Source organism: Myotis daubentonii, chromosome 10, assembly GCF_963259705.1.
Source record: "Myotis daubentonii chromosome 10, mMyoDau2.1, whole genome shotgun sequence".
NCBI classification, from domain to species: Eukaryota; Metazoa; Chordata; class Mammalia; order Chiroptera; family Vespertilionidae; genus Myotis; species Myotis daubentonii.
In genome coordinates, this window is record NC_081849.1 from 4,825,906 (window position 1) to 4,845,963 (window position 20,058).

The window sequence follows — 20,058 nt, forward strand, 5'->3', positions numbered from 1 at the left end:
TCTTTAGCCCAGGAACATGACTTCCTTTACAGCCAGGTGGAAACATTTTATACTGTAGCCAAATGTCTGTGGAGCATTTTCCCATGCCTCATCTCATTTGATCCTCACAGAAGTCCTGGAGTAGGTAGATAGGAGACTCAGTGGAATCCTATTTTCTTTTCATTAGCCGGAAAATGGAGCTTTAGAAAGCTTAGAAACTTGACCTGACTGAAAAGAAGTAAGAAATGGGGGACCTTGAAAATGACTTCAGAGTTTCTCACTGCACAGAATATAGTCAAACACGGCTGCAGTTAAATATTTTATCCTTTGTTCTCCCTGCGTGATCTACAATAATAACCTGCTTCGTGTCGATATTTACTGCTGTGTTGCTGACAATTACATGAAAGAGAAGTTGGGGTGCTTCACTGGGCTGGAAAAAGTTTAGCTACTTTAGAAAGCAGGTCTAATTAAGCAAGTTTATTCTATATTTATAAAAGGCTAAGTTGATGCGCACATGCATGATATATATAAAGCTCTCGCTGGCACCAATTGCACATGTGTGTTTCGATCTGTCATTATTGATTGTGAATTTGGTTGACACTTCTATTATAGAGAGAGGGCAAATAGCAATATTAAAGTATTTCTTCTGATTAATTTCCTTTCAATGTGCAGGAATTCATGCACTGGGCCACTAGTCTATACTAATAAAAGTGTAATATGCTAATTAGACTGGGAGACCTTCTGGGAGACCTTCCGGACATCCTTCTGGACAAAGCCATGGTGGTGGGGCCAAGGCAGAGGCGGTTAGGGGCAATCAGGCCAGCAGGGGAGGGCAGTTGGGGGTGATCAGGCCAGCATGAAGAGTGGTTAGGGGTGATCAGGCAGGCAGGCAGGCGAGCAGTTAGGAGCCAGCAGTCCCAGCTTGCGAGAGGGATGTCTGACTGCCGGTTTAGGCCCCATCTCTAAACTAGCAATTGGACATCCCCTGAGGGGTTCCAGATTGGAGAGGGTGCAGGCCGGGCTGAGGGCCCCCCCCCCACCGCTGTGCACAAATTTCGTGCACCAGGCCACTAGTATTATATATAAAAGTTTTCCTTCAATGGGAGAGGAATATCTTGTCTGGATGGCAGTAGATCTTTTTGGTTTCTGCCCAATACTATGTATTGTCAGTGGAACCTATGTCCTCAAGCCATTCTGCAGTTCGGTTCTTAACAAGCACAGCCACCCTCAGTGCTGGGAGGCCCTGGCAGCGGGGACGGCCCTCCCTGCCAGGCAGACCCTCTGGAGACAGCTCTGCCGTGTCTTCCAGAACCAAACACTCACACCACGTGACCCAGCACTTGCCTGCCTGGGTATTTACCCAAAGGAGTTGCAAACATAAGCCCACACAACCTGCACAGAGCTGTTCACAGCAGCCTTTTCCTGATGCTAAACCAGGATGCCCTCAGCAGGTGATGGGCAAATGAGCGGGTCTGTCCTGAGCGTGGCATGTTACTCAGCATTGAAAAGAGATGAGCGATGGCGCCCTGAAAAGACAGGGAGAAGCCCGAACGTGCTTTCCTCAGCCCGGCTTGGAGCCGAACTGCCCTGACTTCTCAGGGCTGTGAGAACTCACGTGGCTTTCGCATCTTCATTGGATTATAATTAGCAGAATAATCCGGTCAGAGAAAGACAAGTATCACATGACCTCACTCACATGTGGAATCTAATGAACAACATAAACTGATGAACAAAAATAGATCCAGAAACATGGAAGCAGGGAACTGAGTGCGGAATCTCGGAGGGAAGGCGGGGGAGGGTGGGTGGGTGGGAGGTGAGCAAACAAAGACCTTGTATGCACATATGCATGGCCCATGGACACAGACAATAGGGTGGTGAGGGCCTGGGGTGGGGGGCAGGGGGTGGGCTGGGAGAGATTAATGGGGGATAAAAGACATATATGTACTACTTTCAACAATAAAGATTAAAAAAATAAAAGATTGTAATTTGAATATAGTGAGTCCCCCACATTATTGGTGGAAAGATGATGATGTTTGCATGTTTATTCTCTGGCTTGGCTGAAGTTTGATACCCTTTTTAAGTCTAGTTGAGAGCAAGAACATGGAGGCTGGTGCTAAGGCAATGGCCGGCCGCAGCAGCCAGCAGATGACATTCCGAAAGGGGCACAGCCTCGCACAGGAGGAAGGCTGCCCGGTGGGGCGAGCAGGAGGGTGGGTGGAGCACAGAGGACTTCAGGGCCATGAAACCCTCTGGGTCATCACGGCCCGTCTCAACCCGTAGCATGAGCAGCACCGGGCGTGAGCCCTCACACGGACCGCGGCTTCGGCGGCACGACATGTCGGTGGAGGTTCACCACTGGAATAAGGCACCCCCTGGGGGGTGTTGACAGTGGGGGGACCTCTGCACCTGACTCCCAGTTTAGCTGTGAGCCGAGAACTGCTTCAGAAGATAAAGCCCGCGGAGTGGACTTTTCCCCAGAGCCCCATGGCCCACCAGGGTCTGCCGAGAGCAGCGTCCCACGGGGTGGCCTGTCCACACGCCAGAGTCCACACATCCCAGCGGCAGTGGCCCCTCCCCACTCCCAGGACCCCAGCGAGCCCCCAGCTCCACCCTCTCACGTGTACAGAAGTGCTCACAGCTCCAGACCCGAGACGTTCCCGGTGAACCTGACTCCGGCCTTGGGGTGGGGCGTGGAGGTCCCCGCCCTGAATGTCAGGGTTGATCAGGAAAAGGACAGCGCGGCTCACCTGCCCGAACACGGCCACGCGTGTCCTGTCAATGTACTGCTCCTTCAGCATCGTCCTGCGGAGCGGAGAGGAGGTGGGTTAGTCACAGCGTGGTGGCGCCGGCATCGCCGGGCCCAGGGCGTGCCTCTGGCCACCGCCCGTGTGGCAGTCTGTGCATGTGCCACCTCGAGGGGCCTTGCGAGGCCTCTGGAGGGTGTCCGGGTCCCTGAGCTTGCCGGAGCCCTGAGGGCGGAGCCGCCAGGTCCGGGGCTCCAGGCCCCAGGGGTCCCTGCCCTCTTGTGTCACCTTCACTCAGGCCACGTGACTCCCAACCACCCCAACGCTGGGAGGGGCTCCGGGTCACCAGAGTCAAAGGGGGCTCCAGCTCTGTGTACAGGGCTGGGGGTCAGGGAGCTGGGTTCCGCGCACCTGAGGCGTCCTCTGTCCCCAGCTCCTGGGAGGGGGTCCCCGCCTTGTGCTTCCTTTAGTCACGGCTCCTCTATTACCAGTTTGAGTGTTTCTAGCATCCTCCTCGTCCGCGTCCCCTCCTGCCCCTCCACGGCCCCCGCCTGTGCCCAGCATGACCCCAGCCTTTGCTCCCAACACGTTCTGTTTGGAATGGGCATCCCCGTTACCTGCTGGCAAGGCCCTCCCTGTCCTTGGGGTGAGGTCTGGCCCCCAGGAGCCCGTCCACTGCCTCCTCTGTCTGACCCGGCTTGTGCGTCTGAGGCTGTGCCCATGCCAGCTGTTCCCATGGCCGCCCCCCCTTCCCTAGCTCAGTGGCGGGGCCTGTGAAGGGACTTCGCGATTGTCACCTGAGGAGGACAGTGCCACATGGGCCTCAGGACGAAAGCAGGATGGGGAGGATGATGGGGGAACCGTGGGACGATCGGGAGCTGTGTGCTGGCCTGGCCTTGTGGTTGCTTAAATGAATGAAAGGGCTCTCTCTCTGATGCATGAAAGCACAGACCTGAACCCTACACAGAGCTTAGCAGAGTTTTCTTGGACTGGAACTATTGGGGCCTCAGCTTCCGAAAAGCCTGCATACTTATGGTGGCCGTGACTGTGTGGTGGCCATGGGTGTGTGGTGGCCATGGGTGTGTGGTGTCCGTAGCTGTGCGGTGGGGTGGCCATGGGTGTGTGGTGGCTATGTGTGTGCGGTGGGGTGGCCGTGGGTGTGTGGTGGCCATGGGTGTGCGGTGGCCATGGGTGTGCAGTGTCCATGGGTGTGCAGTGTCCGTGGTTTGCGGTGGGGTGGCCATGGGTGTGTGGTGGCATTGGGTGTGCAGTGTCCGTGGTTTGTGGCGGGGTGACCGTGGGTGTGTGGTGGCCATGTGTGTGCAGTGGGGTGGCCGTGGGTACATGGTGGCCATGGTGTGCGGTGTCCATGGCTGTGCGGTGGGGTGGCCATGGGTGTGTGGTGGCCATGGGTGTGCAGTGTCCGTGGCTGTGCGGTGGGGTGTCCATGGTTGTGTGGTGGCCATGGGTGTGCAGTGGCTGTGGCTGTGCAGTGGGGTGGCCATGGGCATGCGGTGTCCGTGGCTGTGCGGTGGGGTGGCCATGGGTGTGCGGTGTCCATGGCTGTGCGGTGGGGTGGCCATGGGTGTGCAGTGTCTGTGGCTGTGCAGTGGGGTGGCCATGGGTGTGCGGTGTCTGTGGCTGTGTGGTGGGGTGGCCATGGGTGTGCGGTGTCTGTGGCTGTGCAGTGGGGCGGCCGTGGCTGTGCAGTGGGGTGGCCATGGGTGTGCGGTGTCTGTGGCTGTGCAGTGGGGTGTCTGTGGCTGTGCAGTGGGGTGGCCATGGGTGTGCGGTGTCCGTGGCTGTGCGGTGGGGTGGCCATGGGTGTGCAGTGTCTGTGTCTGTGCAGTGGGGTGGCCATGGGCGTGTGGTGTCCGTGGCTGTGCGGTGGGGTGGCCATGGGTGTGCAGTGTCTGTGGCTGTGCAGTGGGGTGGCCATGGGCGTGCGGTGTCCGTGGCTGTGCGGTGGGGTGGCCGTGGGTGTGCAGTGTCTGTGGCTGTGCAGTGGGGTGGCCATGGGCGTGCGGTGTCCGTGGCTGTGCGGTGGGGTGGCCGTGGGTGCGTGGTGGCCATGTGCTGCTGTCCCTGTGAGCTGTGGGAGTGGGACACTCGACTCTATTGACTGCTTTTCTGCAGCAGGTTCTGCTTTGTTTTTGGACAGATGGCAGATCAATTCCTTATTTTTAGAAAACGCTGCGTGTGAAATGCCTGTTGCCCCTATCCCCGAGGCAGCCGGGAGCAGGTAGACGTGGCCACACAGCCACGCGGCCAGAGGACATCGTGTCCCTCAGTGACCGCGAGGCCCCTGTGCTCCACGGGGCGAGGGGCGGGGTTCAGACATGAGGAGGCAGTGGGCGGGTGGAAAGGCACAGAGGAGGAGGGACAGCAAGTCAAGGAAACTGCTGTCAGCCCCGCAGGGCAAGCCCCACGCCACTGACGGAAGTCCCTGTCACTGTCGCCCAGCCTGTGGCGGCGTCTGTGGTGGGCACTGCTGGCCATGGGCCCGGCACCCACCCGCTCGCCCCTCTCGCAGCCCTGAGGCCGGCCACCCTCTGGGCTCGCAGAGCCCACGCCCTCCCTTGTTGTGTGTGTGAATGTCCTTGCACCTTCGTGGACCGTGGGGTCTGCAGAAATTTCTCCCTCCTCTGGGCCTGTCTGACACATAGGGCTCTGGACACGCCGCCCAGCGCCCACCACCCACCACTCCCTGGGGAGAGCGGCATCCGTCCCCCACTGGCCGTTTGAAAGCCACTGACTCGGCGCACACCACGGCCATCCACCCTTTAAAATGAGGGAGAAAATGTTTTGAAAAGTCAGTGAAGTGACATCGTTTAACCCCGAAAGCACCCAGGCATGCTGGCGGGGAGGCGAGCCGCACGCTCGGGCCTTCGGTCGCTCAGGCCGCGGCTCTGGGCCTCCGCGCAGTCCAGCAGCCACGCCCGCTCTCCGTCAGGCCGTGTTTGGGTCTGTGTTGTTGTGTTTCCCCGCCCTTGTCGTTCTGAGTGCGTGAGTCTCTGGCTTCGGTGGCGTGGGCTCCCGGCGGCCTGTCTGCTGGCGCTGCCGCCCCGCACCAGACGTCCGTGAAAGTGCTTCCTGCCCTGGAGCCGGGCGGGGTGGGCACAGGGCTCCGTGTGCCTTCCTCTTGGGCAACAACAAGCTCAGTAGTGACTGCGACGCGCATGCCTGGTGCTGAGTGGCTCCCGGGCTGTGACACGCGCTGGGCCCGCCGCCTCCGGGCCCGCGGCCTGGGGGAGCCACTAGGAACCCTGCCCGTCTCAGGCCGCCGGCTGTCTGACCGGCCACCTGGCGTGCAGGGGTCCTGTCCTCATCACCAGGCGCCCGCTGCGTGGACCCATCCCCACTCAAGGTCTCTGTCTCCTCCTGTGAGGGGAGCAGAGATGGGTGTGGACGCTGGCGAGGTGTCTGGCCTCTGCAGCGGGTTTTATCAATTAAACATACAGCGAGCGGCTGCGTGAGAGCCAGGAGTGCGGGAGGGCTCCGCGTGCCCACGTGCTCACTTGGACAATGCTGCCTGCAACACGTGTGCGCGGACCCGAACGATAGCAGAGGCCGCGGTGAGGCCGCGGGGAAATGCCGCCCCGTGTGCGGAGGGCTTACCGCACGGCCAGCAGCTGGTCCCTGTCCTCCAGCAGGCCCAGCCGCCGCCGCACCTCGTGCAGGAGCTTGGTGCCCTGGAAGCCGCTGCCCCGGCCATCGAACTTCAGCACCACGGCGCCGTGACTGCTCACCAGCACCGTCTCCCAGGTCACCGCGAACTTCTCGGCCACGCTCTGGCTGCCCGGGGCGCCGTCCCTGCAGAAGACGGGCAGGCACTGGGGTTTGCACCCGGAGGGGCCGCGACCCCTGCTGCCACCCACCCACTCCACGCCCCATTTTGGTCACCCCGGTGGGTGAGTGGCATCGTCCCCCCTGGGTGATGATGAGCGTGTGGAGGCATCGGAGCACGTGGCACCGGCTGGGAGTCACAGAGGGGCCTTTCCTGTGGCCTCAGCGCCCCGCCAGGCCTGGAGCAACACGGACAGCTTTGCTGCCTTAGCGGAACCCCTGGTCTGAAGGAAGCCTCTCTCTCAGTTAACTCAGAGGACACAGTGCCCACGTCCGCCCCCCCCCCGCCCCCCCCCCCCCCGGCCCGGGCCTGTGGCGTTTGTGCCTCCTACGGAGCCAGGTAGCCCGCTCCCTGAGAGGCAGGGTCCCCAGCCCTCACCGTGCCCATCTTCCTGCCCTGACATGGGGACACCACCTGCTGGCGGAGGCTCCGAGGCCGGAGGCCTGACATTCACACCATGGAGACGCCGGGCTGCAAACAGGTCCTTCTAAATGGGGACCTGCAAGTTTAGCAGCTCCCCGCGTGGGCGTGGGCGTGGGCGTGGGCGTGGGCGGCTCCTAAATCGCTCTCCTTGGGGGCAGGTGAGCGGGCGGGGAGGCCAGGGGCAGCGGCAGGTGGTGGTGCCACCCTGAGAGCAGCCAGTGCCGTCACTGCCATTGCGGCTTTCTGCCAGGGACGGAGGGAGGGCAGGCGGGGTGTGCAGTGTGTGCTGTGTATGGTATGTGTGCTGTGTTTCTGTGTAGTGTGTGTCTGGGTATATGTGTGTGGTGTGTGGTGGTGTGTGCGGTGTATCTGTATATATGTGTGGTGCGTGTGTTGTATATTTCTGTGTGGCATGTGGTGTGTGTCTGTGTATATGTGTGCAGTGTGTACAGTGTATATGTGTGGTGTGCAGTGTGTGCCATGTATATATGTGATGTGTGGTGTGTGTCTATGTACATGTGTGTGGTGTGTGCTGTGAATATGTGTGCTGTGTGCTGTGTATATGTGTGGTGTGTGTCTATGTACATGTGTGATGTGCAGTGTGTACTGTGTATATGTGTGGTGTGTGGTGTGTGGTGTGTGGAGGATGGCCAAGCGCTGACCTGTGCAGACAGTGAGGAAGGGGTCAGGTGCGCAGGGAACCAGGTTGGGACCCGCCGGCAGCCGTCTGGCCCCGCCTTCCATTCCCGTTGGATGAGCGCCCTGACCTGGGAAGGAGCCGGGCCAGGTGACTGGCTCCTCGGGCTCCCTGACATTTGGGAGGTGTGGTCCCTGTGGTCCCTGGACTCCCCGGGGCTTCCCCATGCTGACCCCTCCCAAGCAAGCCCGCTGCTCCCCACAGGCAGGCTCAGGGCTCTCTCTTCTCTACGCCTGGCAGCCGGGGGCGGGGGGGCGGGGGGCGGTGGTACAGAGATGTGCTGAGTGTGAGGAGTGCTTCCCTGAGGTGAGTGGGCACTGCTGCCCTCAGCACTGGGGGCAGTGTGGCCTGTGGCACTCAGGCAGGACCCAACCAGACTCCCCCCAGGAGAGGGCAGAGCTCACACGGCTGCTCTCACTTCGGACAGGGGCTGCTCGGGGCCAGGCCTGTCTGCAATGCGTCTGTTGGCAAATGCACGGGGTTCATGGCAGTGGGAACGGCCTCTGGCCAGTGGGTGGCAGTGGGAAGTGTGAGCGACTTCACCATCAGGTTTGCACTGTCTGAGCCCAACGACACCTGGCAGCTGCTGTACGGGCTGCAGACCTGCTTGCCTGCGACACTGCCCGGGGGCCCGGAGCCCATGGTCCTTTGACGTGTGTGGTCCCCGAAGAGAACCTGGCAGTGGCCGCTGGCTAGCCTGAGTGTTCCCTTTGCGGCAGCATTCCTCCCTCCCGTCCTCTGTTAAGAGCTCGATCTTTCCCATGGTTCTCTGAGCCCCAGAGCGCGCCCGGGAGGGGGAGGGGTACTCACACCACCAGGAGCAGCGGGTAGTGCGTGGTGTCGGTGAAGGTTGCGGGCTTGAGGATCTGCGCGGGCAGGCCTGGGCAGGCACAGAACACAGGCGGAGGGTTAGGGCCGCGGGACCGGGAGGCAGGGCCCGGATGGCTCTGGCTCCCTGTGTGGTCTTGGGCAGGTCACCCACCATCTCTGAGGCTCAGTGTCTCCATGAGAAGCTTCAATTCAATCTCGCAAACAGAATGAGTAGGAAAACAGCAAGCCTGGCTCTCTCTGCTCACAGAAGGGCCCAGGCCGGGAGGGGTGGACCCTCGGGGCAGCTGCAGGTGCCATTTAGTGGGGGAGGAAGGGAAGGGGGGGCAGGCATGAGGCCGGAGGGCAGCCCAGAGGGGCAGCGGAGACCCCTGGGACTCTCTATGCAGAACCAGGGCTCTGCCCGCCTTGTTGTGCACAGGCTGGCGCTGGGCAGGTGCCTGCCTGTGGGCTCGGACCCCTCCACGCACCACGGGAGGGGCTGGTGCAGCCCAGGCCGACAAGATCTGGTCCTTGGTAGTGTGGCATCCCGTGACTGGGTGGATTTTCCTCTTTCTTCTGTCCTCCCCCAAACCTTCCCTCTCAAGATAGAAATTGTTTACTGATGTTAACTACAACCCAGATTACCAATTAAATCAGAATTAGCAGCTTTCCCAGGTGAATTACGATAGGACAGTCCCCCTCCCCACTGGGGAGCCCTCTGACCAGGTCTCATTCCTGATTCTGACTGAATGTTAATGGCTTGCAAATTGGGTCAATGGCCCGGGGACGCAGAAAGGCAGGCTCTGACTTTATCACTGAAATATCCATAAAACATGGTCTGGGCTGCTCCCTGCCACAGATGATAAGCTCCAAGGCCGAGCGGCCAGGACTGGCAGCACGCTTCCCTGGGAGTCTTTCCAGAAGGCGTGTTGCTTGGAGGAAAGCTGCAGCCTCCAACGAACAAACACAACTCAACACAACACAACACAACACGACTCAACACAGCACAACACAACACAACTTAACATGACTCAACACAACACAGCACACACAGCACAGCACGACACGACACAACAGAACTCAACACAACACAACACAGTACAACCAACACAACACAACACAACACAACACACAATAGCAGGTCCCCAGAGCAGAGTCTTTCAGACCGTGGCATCCTCACTTTCACCTGCCTGTCGAGTCAAACCCCAGGCTGGGAGGAAGCTCACGTGGCGGGAGGGGCAGGTGGGTAATCGGCTTCTGAAGGCCTTTTCTGCACTTTCTGAGGAGGGGATGGCATCAGCCTTTAGTGGCCTGGGTTTGGGGCTGTCCCTGTGACAGCAGTGTGAGAAGGGGGCACTGGGTTTAGGATAGTGATTGCGAACCTTTTGAGCTCGGCATGTTAGCATTTTGAAAACCCTAACTTAACTCTGGTGCCGTGTCACATATAAAAATTTTTTGATATTTGCAACCATAGTAAAACAAAGACTTATATTTCTGATATTTTATATATTTAAATGCCATTTAACAAAGAAAAATCAACCAAAAAATTGAGTTCGCGTGTCACCTCTGACACGCGTGTCATAGGTTTGCCATCACTGGTTTAGGAGATGAGGCTGAACCTCACCCAGGGAGGCGATCTGTCCTCAAAGGCTGCGGCAGGAAGGGACAGATGTGAGAAAATGTGAGGGAGGGTTCTGGAAAACTTGCTGAGCAGTGAGCAGGGGTGAGTCAGGAATTTGGTGTCTGGCCATGGAGGTCCATTTGGCTGGCTCCCAGCGTGTTACCTGTGCAGACACACATGGCCCCATAAGGGCCTGCTGTGGGCTTAATGCTCTGCCATCATAATAAACTGTGAATGAAGCACCCACATGTATATTTTGTACTGGATTCTGCAGGTAGGGGGCCTGTCCTGAGGTCTGCAGCTATACATGGAAGGGGTGTGTGTGTGTGTGTGTGGGGGGGGGCCTCAGAACAAACATGTGGAAATTGCTTGCTGTGTCTTCATCCATCCTCCCATCCATCCATCCATTATCTATCCATCCATTCATCCATCCATCATCCATCCTCATTATCTATCAATCCATCCATCATCCATCCTTTATCATCCTTCCATCCATCATCTATCCATCCATCCTCCATCATCCATTCATCCATCCATCTTTATCAATCCATCATCCATCCATCCATCCTCCATCCATCCATCTCTATCAATCCATCATCCACTCATCCATCCATCCATCATCCACTCATCCATCCATCCATCCATCCATCCATCTATCCACCTATCCATCATCACTGGCAATCTAAAATGGTCTTAGATTTCTTGCCTTTTGTTTCTTCCTTATAAAAGAACAGCACAAAGTGTATATGTAGTTAATTTGAGGGTTCTCATGAGTTTGGATCTGAATACCTGGCCTCTAGGTTGTGTACGGAAGTTTGAAGCAGTCAGGGAAGTCATCCATGTGGGTGGGTAGACTTTCCTTTGACATATTGCCTTGGGACATAAAGCCTTACCAATGGCTTGGCTTCTCTTCACCAGAAAACCCTGCACTGTCTTGAGTGTCTCTATGTAGAAACGACCTCAGCAGGGAACAGGGCAAGGGAGTGTGGGAGCCGTTTCAGGTCAGATATTTGCTTCTCCTTTTAAAGGGAAAGATGCAGCACTTACTGTAATCCTCTATCTTGATTTGCCTGTATTCCACTTGGGGCATCTGCCGGTCATTTATAGCCTTCCGTATGTGTTCATTTGTCTCCAGGTCAAATAGTTCTGAAAGAAAGGGAAGAAAGAGTAGTCTGATTCAGCCAACATATACTGAAGCCACAGGTTTTCCCGTGCACCACACGCGGGGCCTACACCGGTCCTGGAGGCCTTCTGCACAATTTCCCGTGCACCACACACTGGGCCTACACCAGTCCTGGAGGCGGTCGGCACAATTTCCCGAGCACCACACGCGAGGCCTACACCAGTCCTGGAGGCGGTCTGCACAATTTCCCGAGCACCACACACTGGGCCTACACCAGTCCTGGAGGCGGTCGGCACAATTTCCCGAGCACCACACGCGAGGCCTACACCAGTCCTGGAGGTGGTCTGCATAATTTCCCGTGCACCACACGCGGGGCCTACACGAGTCCTGGAGGCCGTCTGCACAATTTCCCGTACACCACACGCGGGGACTACACCAGTCCTGGAGGCGGTCTGCACAATTTCCCATGTACCACACGCGGGGCCTACACGAGTCCTGGAGGCCGTCTGCACAATTTCCCGTACACCACACGCGGGGCCTACACCAGTCCTGGAGGCGGTCTGCACAATTTCCCATGTACCACACGCGGGGCCTACACCAGTCCTGGAGGCGGTCTGCACAATTTCCCGCGCAGCACACACTGAGTCCTACACCAGTCCTGGAGGCAGTCTGCACAATTTCCCATGTACCACACACTGGGCCTACACCAGTCCTGGAGGCGGTCTGCACAATTTCCCGTGCACCACAGGCGGGGCCTACACCAGTCCTGGAGGCCGTCTGCACAATTTCCCGTGTACCACACACTGGGCCTACACCAGTCCTGGAGGCGGTCGGCACAATTTCCCATGTACCACACGCGGGGCCTACACCAGTCCTGGAGGCGGTCGGCACAATTTCCTGAGCACCACCCACTGGGCCTACACCAGTCCTGGAGGCGGTCGGCACAATTTCCCGAGCACCACACGCGAGGCCTACACCAGTCCTGGAGGCGGTCTGCACAATTTCCCATGTACCACACGCGGGGCCTACACCAGTCCTGGAGGCGGTCTGCACAATTTCCTGAGCACCACCCACTGGGCCTACACCAGTCCTGGAGGCGGTCGGCACAATTTCCCGAGCACCACACGCGGGGCCTACACCAGTCCTGGAGGCCGTCTGCACAATTTCCCGTGCACCACACGCGGGGCCTACACCAGTCCTGGAGGCCGTCTGCACAATTTCCCATGTACCACACGCGGGGCCTACACCAGTCCTGGAGGCGGTCTGCACAATTTCCCGCGCAGCACACACTGAGTCCTACACCAGTCCTGGAGGCGGTCTGCACAATTTCCCATGTACCACACGCGAGACCTACACCAGTCCTGGAGGCCGTCTGCACAATTTCCCATGTACCACACACGGGGTCTACACCAGTCCTGGAGGCGGTCTGCACAATTTCCCATGTACCACATGCGGGGCCTACACCAGTCCTGGAGGTGGTCTGCACAATTTCCCGTGCACCACACGCGGGGCCTACACCAGTCCTGGAGGCCTTCTGCACAATTTCCCGTGTACCACACACTGGGCCTACACCAGTCCTGGAGGCGGTCTGCACAATTTCCCGTGTACCACACGCGGGGCCTACACCAGTCCTGGAGGCGGTCTGCACAATTTCCCATGTACCACACGCGAGGCCTACACCAGTCCTGGAGGCGGTCTGCACAATTTCCCGCGCAGCACACACTGAGTCCTACACCAGTCCTGGAGGCGGTCTGCACAATTTCCCATGTACCACACGCGGGGCCTACACCAGTCCTGGAGGCGGTCTGCACAATTTCCCATGTACCACACGCGGGGCCTACACCAGTCCTGGAGGCGGTCTGCACAATTTCCCATGTACCACACGCGGGGCCTACACCAGTCCTGGAGGCGGTCTGCACAATTTCCCGCGCAGCACACACTGAGTCCTACACCAGTCCTGGAGGCCGTCTGCACAATTTCCCATGTACCACACACGGGGTCTACACCAGTCCTGGAGGCGGTCTGCACAATTTCCCATGTACCACACGCGGGGCCTACACCAGTCCTGGAGGCCGTCTGCACAATTTCCCGTGCACCACACGTGGGGCCTACACCAGTCCTGGAGGTGGTCTGCACAATTCGATCACAAGCGCAAGGCACGGAGACACTTGATATCTTGCTGACGTGACAGCCAGGAGCTTGGGCAGATGGGAGGCCTCCCTGCTGTGTAGCGCCTCTTACACTGTCGGTTTGGGGATGTCTGATGTCAAGCCTGCCGTTTTGGGGATACTGATGCCATGTGTGTGTTAGGACAAATGGTTCTCCCAATATAGAGGCCACAGTATCCCAGGGAGGAAAGGAGAACAGGAATGCGATCTTTGTTACATTTTCTAGGATAATTTAAGAGTCATATTTCTTACCTTCATCGTAAGGTTATCAGAATTTGGGGCTCTCAGCATGGATGAGCATGTCAGCTGTCAGCCTAACCCTTGCCCTCGCCCTCGCCCTCCCCCTCCCCCTAACACTAGCCATCCCCTCCCCCTCCCCCTCCTTTCCTCTCCCCTGGCTGCACGGAGGCTGTACCCTAGCTTGCAAAGCACACAGAGTCCCTCAGTACCTGTTTCTCCAGGTGCAAAATGCCCCTCATCCACCCACTCCATTCCTCTCCTACTGAAAGGGCCCTATCACCTTATTTTACCATCTGACCTGTAACAAAAACTGTCCAACTTCCTCTTTTCTTTCTCACATCAAGCCTCCATGGGGGCAGTCTGTGTGGTCCTTTATGAAAGGGAATTTTATCTTCAAGGGACTCTACATTGGGCTCATCAAATCATCAAGGGTCACAGGTTCGGTTCCCGGTCAAGGGCACATACCTGGGTTGTAGGTTCAATCACTACTCTGGTTGGGGCATTGCAGGAGGCAACCAATCAATGTGTCTCTCTCACATTGATGTTTCTCTCCCTATCCATCTCTCTCTCTCTCTAAAAAAAAAAAAAAAATCAATGAAAAAAACTATCCTCAGGTGAGGATTAACAACAACCAGGAACAAGAGGCACACTGCAGGACTTCAAAGGCACCCAGAGCCTCAACCTCCCCAGCCCGTGGCCCTGTCCTCTCCGCCTGCCACGTAAGCCCAGGGGTGACAGCAGAGGGCCCTGGGTGTGTGAGTGTGCATCACACTAGAGCAACGGGAACTCGCCAAGATGAGTGGGATTAGCAGGGACACAGATACAACGTCTTTACCAACAAGAACAGAGATGGCCGTCCCTTTCGGGGAAGTGGCCCCACGCTGCGGGGGAAGTGGCTGGTGGCCGGCTGATGTGGGCAGCCACATTTCCAAATGAAAGAGGCCCTAGCCGTTTTGGCTCAGTGGATAGAGCATCGGCCCGTGGACTGAGGGTCCCAGGTTCAGTTCTGGTCAACAGCATGTTCCTCAACTGCAGGCTTGATCCCCAGCCCTGGTCAGAGCCCATGTGGGAGGCAACCAATCGATGTGCCTCTCTCACCTCCAAGTTTCTCTCTCTCCATGTCTCTCCCCTCCCTTCCACTCTCTCTACAAATCAATGGGAAAATACCCTCCCGTGAGGATTAACAGCAACAGAAAGAGGATTGGGTAGAGCCTTTCCCAGTTTTAGACTGTGTGCCTCTCTCCACGTGTGCATTTGAATTGCTGCCCTCCCCGCCATCTCCGATGCTGACGCTGGAGGAGAAATGCCACTCACGCTGGCCTGGAGTTCATGCGAACACTTGCCCCCAGACCACCTGTTTGCAGCGCCTGGAGCTGTGGTGCGTGGGGGAGCACCGCGGGCGAATCGTGTGGATACATCGCCTGCATTTGAGTAGCTTTTCTCGGCCCTGAAACCCCACCCTCCCAGAAAGACCCCGAGGCAGCAGCCTATTACATGTAGTTAAATATTAGATTTCTCGTTTAACGGTTGCCCACACAGCTGGTTTTATCAGCAGAGAGCTGGCTGTCCCACAGGGTAGCGGAGTTAAGCCATGTTATTTGTCCCCGTAATTGCATTCACAGAGGCCCGGGCTCAGCGGAGGAAATAAGAAAAGATTGGCATGTCCCCCGAAGGACTCCGCTTTTGACTCGGGGGCCGGGGGCTCCTCCAGTCTGCAGCATACGGATGGCCACTCCTTAATTAGATGTGAGCTGCCTCTGACATTCGGGGGAATTAGCTATTATCAGATGCAGAGGAACAAAGACTGCTCCCCAGGTGGCTTCCCCGGTTGTGCCCAGCGGTGCCCAGCGGCAAATGCGGTGGGGCCCCAGGCTTTTCCAGACCCTGTGGGTTCGGGCACTGAGAAATGATCACGAGGCTGAATTATGGGAAATTAGTGGCTAGAATCTTTCGAAAGCCAATAGCAACTGACTGACAGGGAGAAGGGCAGCCTGTTCTGCTCCCACATTTCAGCAGGAAGACCGAGCAGGACTGTGTGTACATGTGCCCAATGTGCGTGCCCATGTGTGTGTACATGTGCCCAATGTGCGTGCCCATGTGTGTGTACATGTGCCCAATGTGAGTGCCCAGTGTGTGTACATGTGCCCAATGTGCGTGCCCAGTGTGTGTACATGTGCCCAATGTGTGTGCCCATGTGTGTGCCTGGTGTGGGTGCCAGTGGTGCAGGATCACCCCGCGTCTGCAGGCCGCCTCTGCGTGGGGCTCTCCCCAGTCCAGGCCGGCGCAGCTATTTGATGGCTTCCTCATGCACAGCGCCCCCTGTGTTGTCAGGACTGTCCTCCCCGGCCGTCCACGCCCAGGGCCACGCGGCTCAGACCATCTGCTGAGCCGGCGCCGAACTGCTGGTCCCCGCTCCACACCTGCTGCACGTCCGTCACTGCACCGGCCTGGGTGCGCGATGGTTCGCAGTTTGGGTCATTACTGCTCTTTTCTGTCTACTTTCCCTCCAGCGGATTTTAAGCAACTTGAAGGTCAAGTCCTGTAAATGAATTCACCTTTGGATCTTCTCAACCGCTAGACGGGAGACCTGGTTAGTGAAGGGGGCTGTGTCCCCAGGACTGCACCCTCTGGGTGGCATGGCGGGGGCACTGCGCGGCTCCCCCAGCATGCCCGGGCACAGGGGGGAGGCCACGGGGCGGACATGCCACATGCCCTGCTCAGTCTCCGCTCCGTCAGAGATGCCAGCTCACCCGCAAGCCGTGCCGCCTCTGGTCTCGAAGGAGCCATCTGCAGACCTGACACCCCCACCCCACCCCATCTCCGCCCCCAGAAAGGCTGCCGTGACCGGGGACCTGGACTACCAGATGCACAAACCATCAAGGCCTGAGGCCCGCCCTTCCACGCTTCCGACGCCCCAGGCCTCTCCCAAGTCTTTCCCGCGGTCACTCAGGAAGAGGCAGGGCAGGTGGCGCCCAGCAGGGAGGACTGACTGAGCGAGAGGACAGACCCGAGCAGACGTGTCCTGGACGATCTCGTCAAAGCTCCGCCTCAGTGCCCGCGGGCAGGGAGCTGGTTTTGCTTCTTCATAAGAACTCAGTGGAGGTATTGGGGGTCGGGGTGGGGCAGGAAGGGCGCGGCTCTGCAGCCTCAGTTTACGCAGAGCCGGCGAGGCGAGATGCTCGGGCTTCGGGCTGTCAGGGACACGCAGCACAGCTAGGCTCCCCGCCCCCCCCCCCGCCCCCCCCCCCCCCCCCCCCGCGCTTCCTCCGGGACACGGAGGCTGCGAGGACAGTCCCCTCACACCCGGACACTCCCCTCAGCCCCGGCTGTGTGGCTGCCCCGCCCAGCACCTGGGTGGGCGGATGCCCAGGCCCCAAGGAGCGCACTTGTCCGACCACAGCGCCATCCTCGGAAACAGCCTTCAGCGACTCCTTCACAGCTGTGAGCACTGGGCTGGGCTCGCAGATAAGATTTCCTAACGGGGAAGGCACCCAGGATTCCGGGGGACGGGGGGCTCTAGGGTCCCGGGGACAGGGCAGGGCTGGGGAGATGGACCATCGGCTGCCTTCCGAGCCAGACCCTCACCCAGCGGCCAGGGCTCTCTGTCTGCCCGCCGCACGTGTCCCATGGCCTCCAGCCTGTCACTGTCCCAGCACCAGGCGCGCAGCTGGCGGGCAGGCTGGCATCTGCCCAGAGGCCCTTCCTTCAGGCTCCTGCCCTCCTGCTGCCTCGCTGCCCGCACGGCCCCCAGCTCCTCGGTCCACGGCCCCCAGCCCCTCGGTCCACAGCCCCCAGCCCCTCCGTCCACGGCCCCAGCCCCTCCGTCCACGGCCCCAGCCCCTCCGTCCACGGCCCCCAGCCCCTCCGTCCACGACACCAGCCCCTCCGTCCACAGCCCCAGCCCCTCCGTCCACAGCCCCAGCCCCTCCGTCCACATGGCCATACAGCCGCCCTCCTGACCCCACGGGGGGCGTTATCACTGTGCTCAACCTGTTCAGACACAGCGGGAGGGACTCAGTGCTGCGTCTGCGGAAACCCAGGTGGCGTTGGCAGCCCTGACCAGAGAGGCTGTGGTTGTGAGCTCCCCACTTAGGTGACCACAAAGGGGCGAGGAGTTCTCAGTCCCGGGTGTGGGAGGGAGGCCCCGGGTGTAGGAGGGAGGCACTGGGTGTGGGAGGGAGGCCCCGGGTGTGGGAGGGAGGCACTGGGTGTGGGAGGGAGGCCCCGGGTGTGGGAGGGAGGCACTGGGGTGTGGGAGGGAGGCCCTGTCTGTGGGACGGAGGCCCCGGGTGTGGGAGGGAGGCCCTGGGGTGTGGGAGGGAGGCCCCGGGTGTGGGAGGGAGGCCCTGGGGTGTGGGAGGGAGGCCCCGGGTGTGGGAGGGAGGCCCTGTCTGTGGGAGGGAGGCCCTGGGGTGTGGGAGGGAGGCCCTGTCTGTGGGACGGAGGCCCCGGGTGTGGGAGGGAGGCCCTGGGGTGTGGGAGGAAGGCCCCGGGTGTGGGACGGAGGCCCCGGGTGTGGGAGGGAGGCCCTGGGGTGTGGGAGGGAGGCCCTGTCTGTGGGAGGGAGGCCCTGGGGTGTGGGAGGGAGGCCCTGTCTGTGGGACGGAGGCCCTGTCTGTGGGAGGGAGGCCCTGGGGTGTGGGACGGAGGCCCCGGGTGTGGGACGGAGGCCCCGGGTGTGGGAGGGAGGCCCCGGGTGTGGGACGGAGGCCCTTGGTGTGGGAGGGAGGCCCCGGGTGTGGGAGGGAGGCCCGGGGTGTGGGAGGGAGGCCCCGGGTGTGGGAGGGAGGCCCCGGGTGTGGGAGTGAGGCCCTTGGTGTGGGAGGGAGGCCCCGGGTGTGGGAGGGAGGCCCCGGGTGTGGGAGTGAGGCCCTTGGTGTGGGAGGGAGGCCCCGGGTGTGGGAGGGAGGCCCCGGGTGTGGGAGGGAGGCCCTGGGGTGTGGGACGGAGGCCCCGGGTGTGGGAGGGAGGGCCCGGGTGTGGGAGGGAGGGCCCGGGTGTGGGAGGGAGGCCCCGGGTGTGGGCCCTGAGCTGCTAGTCCTGGGCGCGGCGATGTAGCCCTGAGGCCACATGTGTGATCCCATATGTGAGCCTGGCCGGTGGGACGCGGCGGCGCTCGGTTGTGTAAGTATAGGTCTGAGTGGCCGGCAGAGAGGGGGCTGTTGGGAGGAACAGTCCTCCCAGCCCTCAGCTTCCCACCTGCCTGGACGCGGAGGCCAAGCAGAGCTCACCCGGAATGGGAGCCTCTGTCCTGGGCAGGTGGCTCCTCAGAGCAGGGCGGGCTTGATGGGCTGGTGTTGTGGGGGCGGCAGCTGAGGGGGGGCATGGCCGTCTCAGGGAGGCCCAGCTCTGACCCCCAGCTGAACCCGAGGGAGGAGGGGCAGGCTCTGCTGAGAGCCAGCGCTGGCTCCAAACCCACCCCCTGCCTGTGGCCGTGCGGCCTGAGCCATCCAGTCACACTCCCTTGCCTCAGTTTTCTTGTCTGAAAAACGGGGTGACGACAGGCCAGGTGGGGATGAACTGAGTTAAAATACGTGGCTCAGTGGCTGAGCATCGACCTAGGAACCAGGAGGTGACCGTTCGATTCCCGGTCGGGGCACAGGCCGGGTGCGGCTCAGTCCCCAGTGTGGGCGTGCAGGAGGCAGCCATCGATGATTCCCTCTCATCACGGACATTCTCTCTCCCTCTCCCCTCCTCTCTGAAATGGATAAAAACATATTAAAAAAAAGTAAAGTACATACACAGCCCCTGAAAAGCCGCAGGGACGGCTCATGGATGCGGTCACGCCCCTCGTGGTGCGCCAGTGGGAGGGAGGCACTGCCGGTGCCGCCAGCCCTCACGCGGGGGCAGTGGTTGTGGCACTGCCCGTCGCCCCCCCCCCCCTCCTGGTCACAGGCCTCCCCGGCACGTCGGCGCTCTGGCCATGGAGAGGACACGCCGTTCCCAGCCTCACATGGGGCCCCGGAGCCTGCCCAGGCGTTTCTTCCGTCCACAGGGCCCGAGCGAGGCCGAAGCAAGGCCGATGGCAGTCCAGACCCCGGCGGTGGCACTAACCGCGGATTCCTGTGCGATCAATCCGGACCTGCCCGCGCCCCGGCAGGGACAGCTCTGTCAGAGCGGGAGCCCAACCCGGGGCCCAGCCACCCGGCACCGCGCCAGCGGGCAGGAGTCTGCGCTCCTGGTGTCAGCGCACAGGCAGGCGACACGGGAAGACACATGTTCTTAGAAAACAAAACCTGTCCCGGGTCAACCTGCCGGGCCCCTTCAGGCAAAAGCGAGCTGTGCGCCCTCAGGTGCCCTCAACTCTCCCTGTGGCAGTGCCCTCGCGACGCCCTCTGCCAGGAAGACGCCCAGGCTCCAGGACAGGTGAGCCCGGGGCCACCGAGCCCTGCCCAGGGGAGGTCCC

At 60.1% G+C, this 20,058-nt stretch overlaps 1 protein-coding gene across 3 annotated transcripts in view; it reads right to left on the minus strand.

Moving 5' to 3' along the window:
• The window catches only part of DPP6 (dipeptidyl peptidase like 6), a 609,552-nt gene that overhangs the window by 7,530 nt on the left and 581,964 nt on the right, over positions 1-20,058 (minus strand). For all 3 annotated transcript variants that reach the window (XM_059711373.1, XM_059711371.1, XM_059711372.1), the window contains exons 18-21: positions 11,169-11,267; positions 8,501-8,570; positions 6,342-6,536; positions 2,727-2,781 (exon numbers count right to left, since the gene is read on the minus strand). In XM_059711373.1, coding sequence (XP_059567356.1) covers positions 2,727-2,781; positions 6,342-6,536; positions 8,501-8,570; positions 11,169-11,267 — 419 coding nt within the window. The remainder of the gene's footprint in view (positions 1-2,726; positions 2,782-6,341; positions 6,537-8,500; positions 8,571-11,168; positions 11,268-20,058) is intronic.